Raw genomic sequence first — 17,707 nt, forward strand, 5'->3', positions numbered from 1 at the left:
CTCTGAATTAAGCAGCATCATCAGAACAGCGTAACAGACTTGGGACTGAGGTTTACACTTTGTGAATCAATTTAAGCAATAACCCATAGAAAAGCCTTAATTTCTTTGTACTTGCTGTAGTTTTATTTAAATAGGGCTGGTTGCTCTGTGTTTTTCAAAAGCAGCACTCTTTTAGAACACAATTTTTACAGCTTAATCCCCAAAATTAGCATGTTTCCTAGCATGGAAACGGAGAGAAGCCTATACCCACCTAAGAGTATCCAGGATGAAGAAAAGCTGGCATTTCAATGCTGGCATTTGGGGACCTGCTCTGTTCAGCATGTCATGGAGATGAATGAGTGCAGGAGGTCCAGCAGTTGTCTTCAGAGGGCCAGTGCTCGTGACCACACACCACAGTGGGTCAAGAGGGGCTCACCAGGATTGAATAGGGGTGGGGCGGGCTTGTAGTGCAGCCCCCTGGGGCCAGAGTCTCAGTGACGCCCCCTCTCCACAAATGCAGGGCCACCACAGACAGCCCAGAGTAACACTAGAATGTGCCTGGATTTGAGAATCCTCTTAAAGCCAGGGTATGGGGGAGCGGTAGGGAGGTGGTAATTGGTTAAACATTGCTGGAAGGTCGCGGACTCTGTATAAATGTTGACTGAACGACTCCTCCAGAAATAAGCCTTGCTCTGCAGGCTGAGGGTCCATTCCAGTGGGGTGAGTACACCCCAGGGCTGGCCAAGGCCTTCCCTAGGCATTCGACAGGGTGGGTCTCCTCATTTTCCTCCCTCAGCCAACTCAAAGCCTATCGGACTCATTTTCGTTAGCCCCAAATGGTAGAGAAAAGGGAGCAGGAGCTCCTGGAGGTGAGGTAGCCTTACTGCCACCTTTACCTCCTCTTCCTTCTGCGAGGCCGTGGGCTGCTCGCCTGCTCAGGGATGAGCCCCTCTTTGGGGACTCACGCGTTCTCCTGGGGGTGTCCTTGTGTGTCTGTTACTCCGTTGACTTTACAGATGCATTCGTAAGTCTGCAATTTTGAAGATTTCCTCTGGGGTTGGATTAGAGCCAAGGTAGCCTTTATTTCCCCCCCTTCACCCCCCCCGAAAATAAAAGCCTCCCTAAAGAATCAGCGTTTTCAGTAACTTTTGGTTATGAATGCTTGATTATTACATTAATTTCTAATACAGTTTTAAATATAATTATTTACAAAAAGGAAGTTGGCTTTCTTGCCCAGTCTAATATTGAATCCATATCCTGATTTTTTGATTCCTTTGTGGAAGGTAACTTCTAGTACTTTGTCACTCCGTCTGTTTTAACACTTAGAGTAGCTTTCATCTTTGAATGACCACGTTGTGTTTCGTGTCAGATAAGTGACCGGCATTGTTTAGTGTCCTGCCTCTGTATTCGCAGCTGGAATTTGGAGTGATCTACCACTGCACGGAGGAGCGGCTATATACAGGCAGGTGTGGCCGGGGCGCCTTCTGTAACGGCCAGCGGCTCCGGGCCTCCAAGGAAACAGGTGGGCATCTTAGCACTCTCCCAGCTCATTTTAAATGAAGAAATGTGAGTGGAATGTGCCTTGAATCATCATTGCACCACACAGCAGTGAAGATCTCCTGCCGGTGGTGTGATCCCATTTTAGGGGCATTGTGTCCCTGATGTACTGGACGTTGAGCCAGTTCTGTATTTTTGTTAATTTTGTAAAGCTTTTGTTACTGTGCCAGAATTAGATAAGTAGTTCCATTCTATTTTGAATTCACATCTTTCATCTTTAAGAGAAAAGAAATCCAGTTGCCTGGTCTTAGTGGCCCAGGGCCAAGGACAGAGGGACAGACATGCTGGCCTCTCCATGCACAGGTGTGCTCTGCCATACTGCGGTCCCCACCTGCAATTGGTGGCACCCTGTGAGTTTCTTTGGTAAGATGACCAATCACGGAAATGAGTCACGTCAGCAAGTGGTGTTTTCAGGCACCAGAGAAGTGTCTCTGGTATCATGGCTCACCTTTACTGTTCCTTCACACAAGGTCTCAGGGACCCTCGGTAGCTTCTCCAAAGCCTTCTGTGGCTACTGCGGTGCCTGAGCTGCATGTAACGGCCTCTACCGCCCATCTCTCAGTATGCCAGCTTAGGGTTCCCACCCGCTCTGTTAGCCTTTCTCCTACACTGATGATTTGTTGCATTGTGGCACAGGTACAGTAGGGGACAGAAAAATACAAGACAGAAATAAAGAGAAGAGTCCCAGACTAGAAGCAGTTAACAGCTCCCTAATGTCCTTCTGTTTGGGTTTGGAAAAGTAGAAAGCACAGTCCTGCTAACTGGCGTGTTTCTGAAACTGGATGTCCTAAAATAGCTGCCCCTCCCCCTCCGTTATTTCCATTCGCCAATCGTCAGCCTCAGTCTGCGGCTTCCACACTTTCCCTTCTGAGCTCCCATCCTGTCCGTACCACCTCCCCTCTATACCCGTTCCCAACCCCTCTCTCTCCTTAAGTTCGTTATTGTCATAAAATAGGTCTAACAAAGGGTTGCCATTCTAGCCATTTTTAAGTGGATCATTCACTGGTGTTAATTACTTTCGCCATGTGGCGCAACCATCACCACAGCCTATTTCCAAAGTTGTGCATCACCACAAACCAGAAACTGAGCGCCCTTTAAGCAGTAACTCCCCGTTCTCTCCCCTCCCCCCGCAGGCTCTGGTAACCACTAATAAACTTTTGCCTCTATAAATATGCCCAGTCAAGGGATTTCATGTAAGTGAGAGCATAAATATCTGTCTTTTCCAACCTCTCTCAGATTCCTTTCCTAGCTCACTTTCTTTCATTGTCTCTGTTTATTCTGCCATTTCTTCCTCCATGGATGACAGCCATGTGCCTGCATGGCCTCAGAAGAAGTGACAGGGATTAAGATATGATCCCTGCCCTCCATTGTTCTTTCTCTAGCGAGTGCTCCTCTCTAGCAGTGAGCACACAGTGATCCCAGTAAGCACAGTGATCCCATGTGATCCAGTGAGCACACAGTCATCTTGTGTGATCCCAGTGAGCACACAGCAATCCTGTGTGATCTCAGAGAATACACAGTGATCCTCTCTGATCCCAGCGAGCCCGTGATCCCGTGTGATCCCAGTGAGCCCAGCGTGATCCCATGTGATCCCAGTGAGCACACAGTGATCCTGTGTGATCTCAGAAAATACAGTGATCCTGTGTGATCCCAGCGAGCCCACCATGATCCCGTGTGACCCCAGTGAGCACAGAGTGATCCTGTGTGATCCCAATGAGCCCACTGCGATCCCATGTGATTCCAGTGAGCACACAGTGATCCCGTGTGATCCCAGTGAGCGCACAGTGATCTCGTGTAACTGACCCCATTGAGCACACGGTGATCCCGTGCGACCCCAGTGAGCACACAGCGATCCCATGTGACCCCAGTGAGCACAGTGATTCTGAGTGATCCCAGTGAGCACACAGTGATCCAGTGTGATCTCAGTGGATACACACTGATCCTGTGTGACCCCAGTGAGCCCACAGTGATCCCGTGTGGTCCCAGTGAGCACACAGTGATTCCGTGTTATCCCAGTGAGCACACAGTGATCCCTTGTGAACCCAGTGAGCACACAGTGATCTCGTGTAACTGACCGCATTGAGCACAGTGATCCCGTGCGACCCCAGTGCGCACACAGCGATCCCATGTGACCCCAGTGAGCACAGTGATTCCGAGTGATCCCAGTGAGCCCACAGTGATCCCATGATATCTCAGAGGATACACACTGATCCTGTGTGATCCCAATGAGCACACAGTGATCTTGTGTAACTGACCCCATTGAGCACACAGTGATCCTGTGTGACCCCAGTGAGCACACAGTGATTCCGTGTGATCCCAGTGAGCGCACAGTGATCCAGTGTAATCTCAGTGGATACACACTGATCCCGTGTGATCCCAGTGAGCCCACAGTGATCCCGTGTGGTCCCAGTGAGCCCACAGTGATCCCGTGTGGTCCCAGTGAGCCCACAGTGATCCCGTGTGGTCCCAGTGAGCCCACAGTGATCCCGTGTGGTCCCAGTGAGCCCACAGTGATCCCGTGTGGTCCCAGTGAGCACACAGTGATCCCGGAGCCACAGCAGGGAGCCTTGCATGTTCTGCAGCAGGGCAGTGCCTACACCTTGTGTGATGTGATGGTGAAGAATAGGACTGCAGAGAGACTGGATGGTGGGAGACAGAAGAGGAGGCTACTGAGCAGACCATGTGAGCGCTCCCCAGAGCAGCAGGGAAGGGAGGATGTAGAGGCTTCAGAGGTGGAAGTTGGCAGGATGTACAACCCATTTACTGCTTCCAAATGCCTGAGGGATTTCAGAGCAGCTTCCAGCCCTACCCTGTTTCTCCCTCTCCCGTAAATGCTTTGTTTGGTTGTATAAAAACTAGCATTAATTATAGCTTTGCCTGCCAAGAGGTAACCACTTAGCCTAATTATGTAATGCAATAGTGAAGAAACATGTTACTAAACTTGCTTTAGATGAACTTTGCTCTGTATTCCATTTAATTATAACACTACCCTCTATTCACACACACTCAGACTTCCCGATTGACTGCCTGTGTAGCTTAGTCACGCATTACAACTGCACATCTCCAGTGGACTCCAGACCTGCTCACTAAGGCCCTGGCTCGTCTAAGCCCCATAAAGGCAGAGGACTTTGTCTAGTTCATCACAGTAGGCACTTGAGAGCTGTTAGTAGAATGAAAGGATTCTCACAGTATGTGTTACTCAAACCAGGGCTTCAAACCATTTCCTTCCGGTTTGAACCCCTGCTGATAATTTGCATTTCTAACAAGTTCCCAGGAAGTTACACTAAGAATCACCAAAGATCTTATTAAAATACAGATCCTGATTCAGTGTATCTTGGGGTAAAAAACACAAATTCTTGTCAGGGAACTTGCTGGAAATGCAGATTCTCAGCAGGGATTCCAACCTGAGTGAACAGTTCCAAGCCCTGACTCAAACACTGTCCTAAGACCCGCCCTCTACAGTAAGAGGGCGTTCTCTGCTTTACACTGTAGCTGTCCTGATGGTTCTCACTTCTTTCCAAATTGCCCATATTCCAAAACTTACTTGATTTTTACTTTTAAAAAAATTCTGACATAAGATCCAGCGTGCTGTTGTCAACCTGGTCCTTTTCTTCTTCATGGTGACTGGATTTCTGTAGGAGGCGATATAGCGCACTCTTAGCAGCGTGATCCGTAGTTGTCATGCAGGTCTGGTTTCACATCTTGATTCTGCTGCCTTCTAATTGTGTGACCTGGGCAAGTAGTCAACCTCTCTGAACCTTCGTCCTCATACATAAAGTGAGGAGGAGGATTGGCGATAACTGTGAGCATTAAATCTTCAATGTTGGCTTAATAGAAGACACCTGGATTCTCACAGCCACTTCTGTATTCAGTCTGTTCTAATGTATTGTTTTGATTGAAGTATGTGAAGAATATCTGGCATCACGCAGGTACATAGTTGGAAAAGGAAGGAATGTTTTTAACTTAAGACCTAAGTTGATTTTTAAATGTAAAATTTATGAGTTTACACTTAGGTTTGCGGTTCAGATTCATGCCTGCAGGGGCTCTCTGCTTACCCTTTTCTGCCTTGTAGTGCATATCCTCTCGCCTGTGTACAAAGCTTAGTTCACAGTGACACAGGAGTAATAAAGTTGTGGTGTCACACAAGGACTTTTTCGCTTTTCCCACAATACACGTGTCGGCTTCTAGAACGATACAGCCCTACTGTCAACAAGTGATTACTGAAACGAAGTTTTGTTTTTGTTTTTATATAGCATTCTTAGTACCCTCTTTTTGGGTTATTGTCTACTGATCTCTGTTGTCAGCAATACTGAACTTAGCTAGTAACCTCACCATGCCCCTCTTCTTGTACCCAAATCCAAAACTAAACCCAATGCCGTCCAGTCAATTCCAACTCACAGCGACCCTATAGGACAGGGTAGAACTGCCCCGTAGGGTTTCCAAGGCTGTAAGTCTTTATGGAAGCAGACTGCCACGTCCTTCTCCCACGAGGTGGCTGGTGGGTTTGAACTGCTCACCTTCCGGTCAGCAGCTGAGCACTTAACCACTGTGCCACCAGGGCTCCTTATACTCTAGTATATGATTTTAAAATGATATCCTTTTACTCTCAGTACTCTCATCTACAAGACAGTTGGCAAGCTTACTCTTCTTGTCACATGTGCTGTGCATTGTCTTTCCGTGATGGTTGACCTGTATGTGCATTGTCAGCACATGTGTGTGCCCTGCTCTCATCCTGTAGCCACTGCTTCGTCTTCGTTCCTCAGGTATATATATTTAATACCCGCCACTAGTCCGTTAGGAGCCCTGGTGGCACAGTGGTGAAGCGTTCAGCTGTTAACCAAAAGGTCAGCAGTTAAATCCACCAGGCGCTCCTTGGAAACCCTATGGGGCAGTTCTACTCTGTCCTGTAGGGTCGCTATGAGTCAGAATTGACTCAACAGCAGCGGGTTCACTAGTCCTTTTTGTCAGTGTCTCTCCAATCATTTTGATTGTGTAAAGCTATTTAGTACAATATTTCTCAAGCTTTCTGGTCTCCGTTGCTGTTGTTAGTTGCCATTGAGTCAGCTCCGACTTGTGGTGACCCCACGTGCAACAGGATGAAGCGCTGCCTGGTCCCGTCCCGTCTTCACAGACAGTGGTCTGCTGTAGTTCGTTGTTGAGGCCCCTGTGTGTTTTGAGTGCCTTCCCACCAAGGGGGCTCACCTTCTAGCACTATTGTATCAGACAGTATTCTGTTGTGATTCATAAGGTTTTCATTGGCTAATTTTCAGAAGTAGATTGCCAGGCTTTTCTTCCTATTACGTCTTAGTCTGGAAGCACCACTGAAGCCTGTGACCCTGCTGGTATTTGACGTACTGGTGGCATAGCGTCCAGCATCATAGCAGCATGCCAGCCACCACAGTGCACCAAACTGGCAGGTGGGTAGCTTTTGATCTTAGGACTCATTTATACTCTTGAAAAAATTATTACAGATACCCAAAGAGCTTTTGTTTATTTGTGTTGTATCTATTGATATTTATATATTAGAAGTTTAAACTGAGAAATGTTAAAAATATTTATTTAGTAATTTATTCTTTAAAAACTCATTACACATTAACACTAATAATAATATAGTTTTATGGGAAATAACTATATTTTCCTAAACAAACAAAAAAAATTAGTGAGAATATTGGCATCATTTTATATTTTTTCCACATTTCTTAATGTCTTGCTTACTAGAAGATACCTGTATTCTTATATCTGCTTCTGTATTCAATGAATTATAATATATTGGTTTGATAGACGTATGTGCAGAAAATCCAGCCTAACGCAAATAGGTAGTTGAAAAAGGGAAGAATATTTTAATTGTCTTTTCAGATAATTGAGAATATTCTTCTTTGAGAGTACAGCAAAACTCAAAAGTGTTGTTTCTTAAAGGTTAATTGCAGTGTGAGATCTAATGACATATTGATGAATTTTTTTTTTAGTTCAGTTACATTGAAACCCATTAGGCCGTCTTGTGCTTTGAATGGATCATTTATCTGTGGATGATTTCGTAGCATCATATTGAGAATATGGGTTCACTGAGATTCTCAGCTCTTCTGAATGTTGTACGCATCAGTATACGATATTTAAAAATTCACAATCATTAAAATCACCACTTTTCATCAGAAGTTTTTAAGTATTGGGAAGATGTCAAGCTTACAATGGTAGATACAAGTTTTTCCAAATTCTAATTTCCATTTGAAATTTTTAATTGGCAACCTTGGCAATTGAAGTGACAGACTCATTTCTTTCATTTTCAAGAAAATGCCTTCTAAATACCCAAGTCTGAATAAAAAAAAAAAAATAGATGTAGTTTATCTGTCAGTCATCCTTTCAAGTGAAGATGATGCTCCGTATACAGGAAGTAAAGGCTCCCCACTAAGCCCTGTGCCTTTCCTCAGGACAGCCAGTGTTTTTGGTGTGCAGCAAAAGCTCTCTGTGTGCACTTTCCATTTCATCACACTGGATATTCAAAAGATGTGTGCTCAAGTTTTAAGATTTAACACAGTATTTTTTACTGCTTCCTCATTAAGTAAAAATGGCATTATTTTCTTTTATTTACTACACATGTGTAGCGGTGAAGAATACAGTAATACTCATACAGCTGGTACAGTTGCCTTGCTTTGGTTAAGGCAACTTTATCAGCAAATTACACATCATCGCTTTTGCATCATTAGTGTAAACGTTAACACAGTGAAAAAGACAGATAATGCCTTGGTGTTATTATGAAAATTGTTTTAACTTCACAGATTCTCGAAAGAGTCTCAGGGATCACACATTGAGAACTTCGGCTCTAGCAGATATCTCCAGAAGGGTTCGTGGAAACAGTGTTCCCTGAGTTCTTGCGTTTTCATAACAGTTTATCAGTGGCCTGTATACTTGAAAGTCAGTTTTGTTTTGTTTTATTTATTTATTTTTTGGTAATAAAACCCACGGCTTGTGTTTTCTTGTCTTAAATTGTCACCTTTGTCTTCTAGCATTAGTGTGTTGTTGAAAAGTCTGAAGACAGTTCAATATTCTTTGCTTTATAAGGGGCTTTAGTTTTTTGCCCGATGTCCCAAAGGATTTTTTTTTTCTTTAGAGTCTAGAAATTTTATTAGAATATGTCTCAGCATTGTCTCTTCTGAGTCAGTTTTCTCAGGTATATTGTGTGCCCTTTCAGTATGTAATTTCAAGTCTTTTTTTTTTTTTAATTTCAGAATTTTTCTGTTTTCTTGAATATCATTTTTAATATTTGTTCTTTTCAAATTTTTATTCATTTTTTTCCCTTTTCTGGGACTCCCATTATATGTGTATTGAGTCTTCTTCGCTTACCCTCTGTCACTTCCTCTTGAATCCTTTTTATCTTTTTCACCAGTTTACAATTTTAAAAATTTCCTCTTTGTTCACCCTCAGTTTCTTGTAAAGCATAACTTATTGTGTTTATTTATTCTTACGTCACTTACAGTTTAGTATTCCTTTCTGAAATACTTTCTAGTTGTGGTGTACTGGTTAAGAGTTCAGCTGCTAACCAAAGATCGGCAGTCCACCAGCCGCTCCTTGGAAACCCTATGGGGCAGTTCTGCTCTGTCCAGTAGGGTCACTGTGAGTCAGAATTGACTCAGTGACAGTGGGAATTCTTTCCTCAGTTCTTTTACCTCTAATTTTGAGTTATGCTGTTCCTTCATATCTCCTTTATTTCTTTGAGATTATTTTGAAACATTACACAAAGCTTTCTGCTGTGTTGTGGACAAATTTTTTTGACATTCTTTCAGTGGCTATAGGGATGATATATTCCTCATTAGTATCTTTTTTCATATAATAATTGCGTGTGTGATTCAACTATAATTCTTTTTGGTTATTTTTCTTTGAAAAATTTTTTCCAGAGTTCTAGCGAGGGGAGAGTTTCAAGAGAGTTTTTGTCGTTTCATGACTCTGGAGCTCCCTCTTGTGTTCATTTTCTGAACTGTTCAAAAAATTGGTCTTGTCCTAGATGTGTAAAGGGAAACCCTGGTGGTGCAGAGGTGAAGAGCTGGGAAACCCTGGTGGTGCAGAGGTGAAGAGCTACAGTTGCTAACCAAAAGGTTGGCGATTTGAATTCACCAGGTGCTTTTTGTAAACTCTATGGGACAGTTCTACTCAGTCCTGTAGGGTCAGTGTGAGTCGGAATTGACTCAACAGCAGCGGGTTCGGTTTTTCTTTTTTGGTTTTCAGATTTATAACCTTCTGGCTGCTGACAAAAAGGTCAGCAGTTCGAATCCACCAGGCTCCTTGGAAACCCTATGGAGCAGTTCTGCTGTGTCCTGGAGGGTCGCTGTGAGCCAGAATTGACTCGACAGCAACGGGTTTTTTGGTTGGTTCCCCTCCTTCACTGTTATCTGAATATTTTCTCTTCCTCTGCTCCTGTGAGTTCTTTCTGGTCAGTTTGGAATTCACTCCTGTCAGTTTCTCCTCAGGGCTGGGTACTGCCCTAGAAGGGAGGCCTGCTGGGTCAGCTGTGAGAGCTCAAGGGGCTCTGTCTGCTCCATCCCCTCAGACCATACCACACACCCCACACCAAGGGCCCGTGACCTGACATGTGCACAGCCCCTGCGGTCTCTGCTGCTCTCACGTTGGCCTGCAGAGGTTCCCGTGAGTACCCGTGGGGGATTTTGAGGTCTTACATTCTCAGGTCCCATAGCTGCACAACGCACCTCTCTTTCTCCTGCACAGGCCCTGAGACCACACAGTCTGCGACTGTGGGAGGCTTGCCCACCCACTTGTCTTTGGAGGTTTGGGTATGCCTTGTGAATGTAGGTATTTTGTAGATGATGACTAAGGTGCACCTGACCCAAGCCGTGGTGTTTTTAATCACCTGATATGCATGCGAAAACTAGACAATGAATAAGAAAGACCGAAGAATTGACGCCTTTGAATTACTGTGTTGGCAAAGAATATTGTATATACCCTGGACTGCCAAAAGAACAAGCAAGTCTGTCTTAGAAGCAGTACAGCCAGAAAGCTCCTTAGAAGCAAGGATGATGAGACTTCATCTGGACTTGTTATCAGGACTTGTTATCAGGAGGGACCAGTCCCCGGAGAAGGACATCATGCTTGGTAAAGTAGAGGGTCAGCGAAAAAGACGAAGATCCTCAACAAGATGGATTGACACGGTGGCTGCAACAATGGGCTCAAACGTAACGATTGTGAGGACAGCACAGGACCAGGCAGTGTTTTGTTCTGCTGTACATAGGGTCGCTATGCGGTGGAACTGACTCGAACGGCACCTAACAACAACAACAAAGTTGCTGTCTGTTGTTATGGGAGGGTATTTGGAGAGATTAAAAAAGTTGCTCTTGCATAGAATCCCAATTCTGACCTTTCTAAGATTCTAATCAGTGCTTGTGTTTTAGTTTTTGTGTTTATTTTTTTCAAATTACTTGTTGATTTTTATAAAAAATAATTGAAATGAAATTCAAATAACATAAAATTAACCATTTTAGAGTGACTAATTCAATGGCACTCAGGACATTCAAAGTATAGTGCAATCAAACCCCTTACCCGTTAATCAGTTTCTACCCCTTTCCCCATCCCCCAGCTCCTGGCAACCAGCAGTCTGTGTTCTGTCTAGTACTTAAGTTTTTTTTTTTTTTTTAATAGATTTTATTATGCCAATTGACTTAGATGTCCCCTGAAACCATGGTCCCCAGACCCCTGTCCCTGCTACGTTGGCCTTCAAAGCATTCAGTTTATTCAGGAAACTTCTTTGCTTTTGGTTTAGTCCAGTTGTGCTGACCTCCCCTGTATTGTGTGTTGTCTTTCCCTTCACCTAAAGTGGTTCTTATCTACTATCTAACTAGTGAATGCCCCTCTCCCACCCTCCCTCCCTCCCCCCTCTTGTAACCACAAAAGAATGTTTTCTTCTCAGTTTAAACTATTTCTCAAGTTCTCTAAATAGTGGTCTTATACAATATTTGTCCTTTTGCAACTGACTAATTTCACTCAGCATAATGCCTTCCAGGCTCCTCCATGTTATGAAATGTTTCACAGATTCCTCACTGTTCTTTATCGATGCGTTAAGTACTTAAGTTTTTAATGGTCTTTAAGAAGTCTGAAAGAATTAGGGCGGTTTATAAAAGCACATACAGGTGTAAGTGTTGTCACAAGACCTGTACATTCAGCAAAGTCAGTTCGTGACCATAAGCAATGTTTTCTGGACTTAAAAGCACAATTGTCTCTTTCTCCATGAATACACAGTGCGTACAAATGACTTTCTACTCTTACCTTTAAGTTGCAAAACATGCCTTACGATGAACCAGCTTCCATCCAGTCAGTTCTGGCGCGTGGCGACCTGGCGGTTGTCGGAGCGGGCTTGGCGCGTGGCGACCTGGCGTTTGTCGGAGCGGGCTTGGCGCGTGGCGACCTGGCGGTTGTTGGAGCGGGCTTGGCGCGTGGCGACCTGGCGTTTGTCGGAGCGGGCTTGGCACGTGGCGACCTGGCGTTTGTCGGAGCGGGCTTGGCGCGTGGCGACCTGGCGTTTGTCGGAGCGGGCTTGGCGCGTGGCGACCTGGCGTTTGTCGGAGCGGGCTTGGCACGTGGCGACCTGGCGTTTGTCGGAGCGGGCTTGGCGCGTGGCGACCTGGTGTTGTCGGAGCAGGCTTGGGCCCCATATGGTTTTCAGTGGCTGATTTTTCAGAAGTCGATTGCCAGGCCTTTTTTCTGAGGCACCACCAGGTAGACTTGAACCACCAGCCTTTCTGTTACCAGCTGAGCACTTAACTGATAGTACTTTGTAATACTCTGGGTATTTTAACTTTATACTGCTCAAGCAGAACAAGGTTTTTCAGACTACCTGAAGGCAAGAAATATTTAAATAAAAAAAATATATATATAAACATTTGATTAAGAGCTAAAATATTATAAATATAGGACAAAATGTAAAATACACAAATAATAGTAATTGTGGATAATTAGTCAGAAATAACCATAATACAAGATAATATTCTATAAAAAAAAAATAGAGGGTCCTATAATAAATTTTTACCTTTTTTCCCTTTACCTGGGGCAAAATAAAACAAGTAAGAAACATTTTGCCTGTAGGTGGCAACACTCAGACTTCCTTTTCAGTCTGTTCTTGGTGTTACCTGGGAAGAAATACATTATTCAGAGCAAGAAAAAGTATACATACTGCAGGTAGAAGAAAAGAAAGGCATTGGACTCAGCAATACCATTTTACAAATTTAAAAACTATAAGAAGGAACTGTTTGTTTCACAAAATCACCAGACGAGCCTGTGTTTAAACCTGGGCCCCACCACTTATGGGCTGTATGATGTTGGGCAGGTTATTCTCTAAGCCTCAGTTTCCTCATCTGTAAGCCAGGGGGTGTGGTGAGGAGGAATGAAGTAATGTAAAGTGCTTAGCACGGGCCTGTCTGGAAGGTAGTGAGGACTTGGTTAATGCTACTTAATTTCCCTTTGTCAACTAGCGCGAAACCCATAGCCCTGGACTTGACCGTCCTGCTCTGGGGCAGATCAGCCTTCTTCCTTCCTCAGCCCTGTGTATAGGGAAAGTGTCTGTCCAGGCTGGCACTGCCCCTTCTGCTCACTCCACCATCGTTCCTTCCCTCAGATCACAGGAGGCTGGGCCAGGCCTTGACTTTGGGGAGAAGTCACATATTAAGTACTTGATGAAAAGTAGCTATTTATCTCCTTATGGAAATTGATTGTCCACCTTTCTAGTCTTGGAAGGAAATCTTCGATTTCTTGCTTAGTATCTTCCCAGGGTGATACTGTGGTACTGGAGCCAGGAAGTGCCCTGCATGTAAGGCTTTTTTGTTTTTGTTTTTTGGAATTTTTCTTCAAAGAAATTCTATTATTTGCATTAAAATATATTGTCAAAGTTCATAGAGTTCTTGTTTTTTCAAAAGGCCATGCTTAAAACTAAATACGGATGCTTTAAAACTGAAATACTTGTGTAGACTGTGAGTCGCCATGGTTTTCGTTTTTCTTTTTTGAATATTGCATTTCAGGTGAAAGTTTATACAGCCGATTAGATTCCCATTCAGTAACGCATACACAGATTGTTGCACGACATTGAGTAGAATCCGTGCAATGTGTTGGCACTCCCGTGATTTCCACCCCGCCCGCCCTGTTTGCACCCATCCAGTTTCCCCGCTCCTCCTTGCCTTCTCATCTTTGCTTTTATGTAAATGTTGACTGTTGGGTCTTGTGTAGTTGATTGTTTAAAGGAGCACTTTCCTTATGGGCATTATTGTTTACTTTTTAGGCCAGTATATTATTTGGCTGAAAGGTGACCTCCAGGAGTGGCGTCAGTTCCAGGTTAAAGGGTATCTTAGGGCGATAGTCTCAGGGACTCCTCCTGGTCTCTGTCAGTCCAGTAAGTCTGGTCTTTTTATGAACTTGAGTTTTGTTTTATGTTTTTCTCCCATTCTAACCAGGACCTTCTTTTGTGTCTCTGGTCAGAACAGTTGGTAGTGGTAGCCAGGCACCATTTAATTCTTCTGGTCTCAGGCTAGAAGAAACCACGGTTCACGTGGGCCATTAGTCCTATGGGCTAATTTCTTCCTTGAATCTTTGCTTTCCTTCATTCTCCTTTGCTCCAGACAATAAGAGACAAATAGTTGTACCTTAGGTGGCCACTCTAAAGCTTTTAAGACCTTAGACACTACTCACCGAACTAAGGTGTAGAACATTATGAACTAAGTTGGACCAGTTGACCTCGTTGTCCCATGACACTATGATCCTGAGCCTTCAAACCCAGTAAATCAATCCCATGAGGTGTTTGGGTACGTCTAGGAAGTATCCATAACTGTGCCTCCGTGTTCTATTGTGTACATGAATATATATGCAGCACATACAAACGTGTATACATACACCCACAAATATATATACGCACACACGTACTCCCATACACCTTCCCACACCCATATAGCATATATATGTACCTATGTAACCACACACATATTTTTGGTTGTTATTACTGTTGTTGCAAAATTGTATACGTTATAGCATTTACCATTGGTGTACCTCTCAGCGTCTTCATTTACCTTGGTCAAGTTGTGCTGACTTTCCCCATATTTTGTATTGCCTTTCCCATCACCAGAATTAACACATGTTTACTATCTTACACCATCAATTGCTCATATGCAAGTTCAAGTTGAAGCTGAAGAAAATTAGAACAAGCCCACAAAAGCCAAAGTATGACCTCGAGTATATCCCATCTGAATTTAGAGACCATCTCAAGAATAAATTTGACGCATTGAACACTAATGACCGAGGACCAGATGAGTTGTGAAACGGCATCAAGGACATCATATATGAAGAAAGCAAAAGGTCATTAAAAAGACAGGAAAGAAAAAAAGAAAAGAGGCTAAAGACCAAAATGGATGTCAGAAGAAAGACTCTGAAACTTGCCCTTGAACGTAGAGTAGCTAATGTGAAAGGAAAAAAAATGATGAATTAAAAGAGCTGAACGGAAGATTTCCAAGGGTGGCTCAAGAAAGCGAAGAATTAAAATGACATGTGCAAAGACCTGGGGTTAGAAAACCAAAACAGAAGAGCAAATTTGGCATTTCTCAAGATGAAAGAACCAAAGAAAAAATTCAAGCCTTGAGGTACATACAATATTGAGGGACTCTGTGGGCAAAAAATTGAATGGCACAGGAAGCATCAAAAGATGGAAGGAATACACAGAGTCACCGTACCAAAAAGAATTGGTCAATGAACCATTTCAGGAGGTAACATATGATCAAGAACCAGTGGTAGCAAGGCGGAAGTCCAAGCTGCACTGAAGGCACTGGTGAAAAACAAGGCTCCAGGAATTGATGGAATTCCAATTCAGATGTTTCAACAAAAGGATGCAGCGCTGGGAAGTGCTCACTTGTCCCTGCCAGGAAATTTGGAAGACTGCTTCCTGGCCAACAGACTGAAAGAGATCCATATTTGTGTCCATTCTAAAGAAAGGTGATCCAACAAAATGCAGAGATTATCGAACAATATCATTAATATCACATGCAAGTAAAATTATGCTGAAGATAATTCAAAATGGCTGCCAGAAATTCAAGCTGGATTCAGAAGAGGACATGAGGGATGTCATTTCTGATGTCAGATCGATCTTGGCTGAAAGCAGAGAATACCAGAAAGGTGTTTACCTGTGTTTTACTGACTACGCAAAGGCATTCAACTCTGTGGATCATAACAAATTATGGATAGCATTGTGAAGAATGGGAATTCTGGGACACTTAATTGTGCTCATGCAGAACCTGTAAATAGACCAAGAAGCAGTTGTTCACAAAACAGAGCAAAGGAATACTGTGTGGTTTAATATGGCAAGACTTCATCTGACATACTTTGAATATGTTATCAGAAGGGACCGGTCCTTGGAGAAGGACATTATGCTTGGCAAAGAAGTCAGAGAAAAAGAGAAAGACGCTTAATGAGTTGGGTCGACACAGTGGCTGCAACAATACGCTCAAGCATCGCAATGATTGTGAGGATGACACAGGACTGGGCAGTGTTTCGTTCTGTTGTCCACAGGGTCACTATAAGTCAGAACCAACTAGATGGCACCTAACAACACTATCTAGTGAGGGATTCTCCCCTCCCTCTCCCATCCCTGATTACCTTCCAAGAAGGCTGCTTTCTGTGTGTATACCTCTTCTTCCCTTTGTATAAAACTGGTTTCATGCAATATTTGTCTTTTTTATGTTTGACTCAGCATAATGTCCTCCAGATTTATCCATGTTATAAATGTTTGACGGACTCATCATTATTCTGTATCGTTGCATAGTATTCCATTATATGTATATACCACAATTTGTCTATCCATTCATCCATTGATGGGCACTTAGGTTGTTTCTGTCTTCTTGCTCTTGTGAATAATGCTGCAGTGAACATGAGTGTGCATATGTCTATTCGTGTCACTGGTCTTATATCTCTAGGATATATATCTAGGAGTAGGATTGCTAGATCATGAGGTATTTCTATTTCTAGCTTTTTGAGGAGTGCCAAACCATTTTCTATAGTGGTTGTACCATTTTACAATCCCACCAGCAGTGTGTAAGAATTCTGATCTCCCCGTAACCTCTCCAGCTTTTGTTGTTTTCTGGTTTTTTTTAATCAGTGCTGTTTTTGCAAGGGTGAGATGGTATCATGTGGTTTTGATTTGCATCTCTCTGTTGGCTAATGATCACGAGCATCTCTTCATGTGTTAGTTGCCCTCTTTGGTGAAGTGTCTGTTCATTTCCTTTGCCCATCTATGTATTGGAATGTTTGTCTTTTTGTTGTTGGGTTGCTGAAGCTTTCTATATATTTTAAAGATTAGACCCTTGTCAAATATGTTGTTACCAGAATTTTTTTCGCAGGCTGTAGCTTCTCTTTCTGCTCTTTTGGTAAAGCCTTGATAAGCATAAGTATTTCATTTTTAGGAGGTTCCAGTTTTCTAGTTAATTTTCTGTTGTTTGTGTGTGTTTAATTAGTTTGATAGCATATTTATACAAAAAATTAGGATCCCTAGCTTTGTTCCTATGTTATCTTCCAGGAACTTTGTAGTTTTTAGCATTTACGTCTTTGATCCATTTTGAGTTAGTTTTTGTGTATGACATGACGTATGGATCCTGTTTCATTTTTATGCAAACGAATATCCAGTTTTGCTAATACTGTGTGTTAAAGAGACTATCTCTTCCCCATTGAATGGACTTCAAACCTCTGTCGAAGATCAGCTGCCCATAGATGGATGGATTTACTTCTGGATTCTCAATTCTGTTCCATTGATCTATGTGTCTGTCATTGTACCAGTACCAAGCTGTTTTGGTTACTGTGGCTGTATAGTAAGTTCTGAGATCGAGAAGTGTGAAGCCTACTGCTTTGTTCTTCTTCAATATTGCTTTAGCTATTCAGGGCCTCTTTCCTTTCCGTATAAAATTGGAGATTAGTTTTTCCCTTTCATTGAAGAATGTTGTTGGGATTTGAATCAGGGTTGTATTATATCTATAGATAGCTTTGGGTAGTATTGACATTTTCACAATGTTAAGTCTTCCAACCCATGAGAATGGACTGTTTTTCCATTTATGTAGGCCTCTTTTGGTTTCTTGCAGTAGTGTTTTATAGTTTTCCTTGTACAAGTCTTTTACATCCTAGTTAGATCAATTTCTAGGTATTTTATCCTTTT

At 43.0% G+C, this 17,707-nt stretch overlaps 1 protein-coding gene across 9 annotated transcripts in view; it reads left to right on the forward strand.

Annotated features, from left to right (window-relative positions):
• Positions 1–17,707, forward strand: part of IMPA2 (inositol monophosphatase 2) — a 102,635-nt gene that overhangs the window by 64,988 nt on the left and 19,940 nt on the right. For all 9 annotated transcript variants that reach the window (XR_010323499.1, XR_010323500.1, XR_010323501.1 and 6 more), the window contains exon 5: positions 1,393–1,501. Coding sequence is in view for 6 of the 9 variants with exons in the window: in XM_064294742.1 (XP_064150812.1) it covers positions 1,393–1,501 (109 nt within the window). In the remaining 3 variants the exon portion in view is untranslated. The remainder of the gene's footprint in view (positions 1–1,392; positions 1,502–17,707) is intronic.

The sequence above is a fragment of the Loxodonta africana genome, chromosome 11 (genome assembly GCF_030014295.1).
Source record: "Loxodonta africana isolate mLoxAfr1 chromosome 11, mLoxAfr1.hap2, whole genome shotgun sequence".
In the NCBI taxonomy this organism is placed as follows: Eukaryota; Metazoa; Chordata; class Mammalia; order Proboscidea; family Elephantidae; genus Loxodonta; species Loxodonta africana.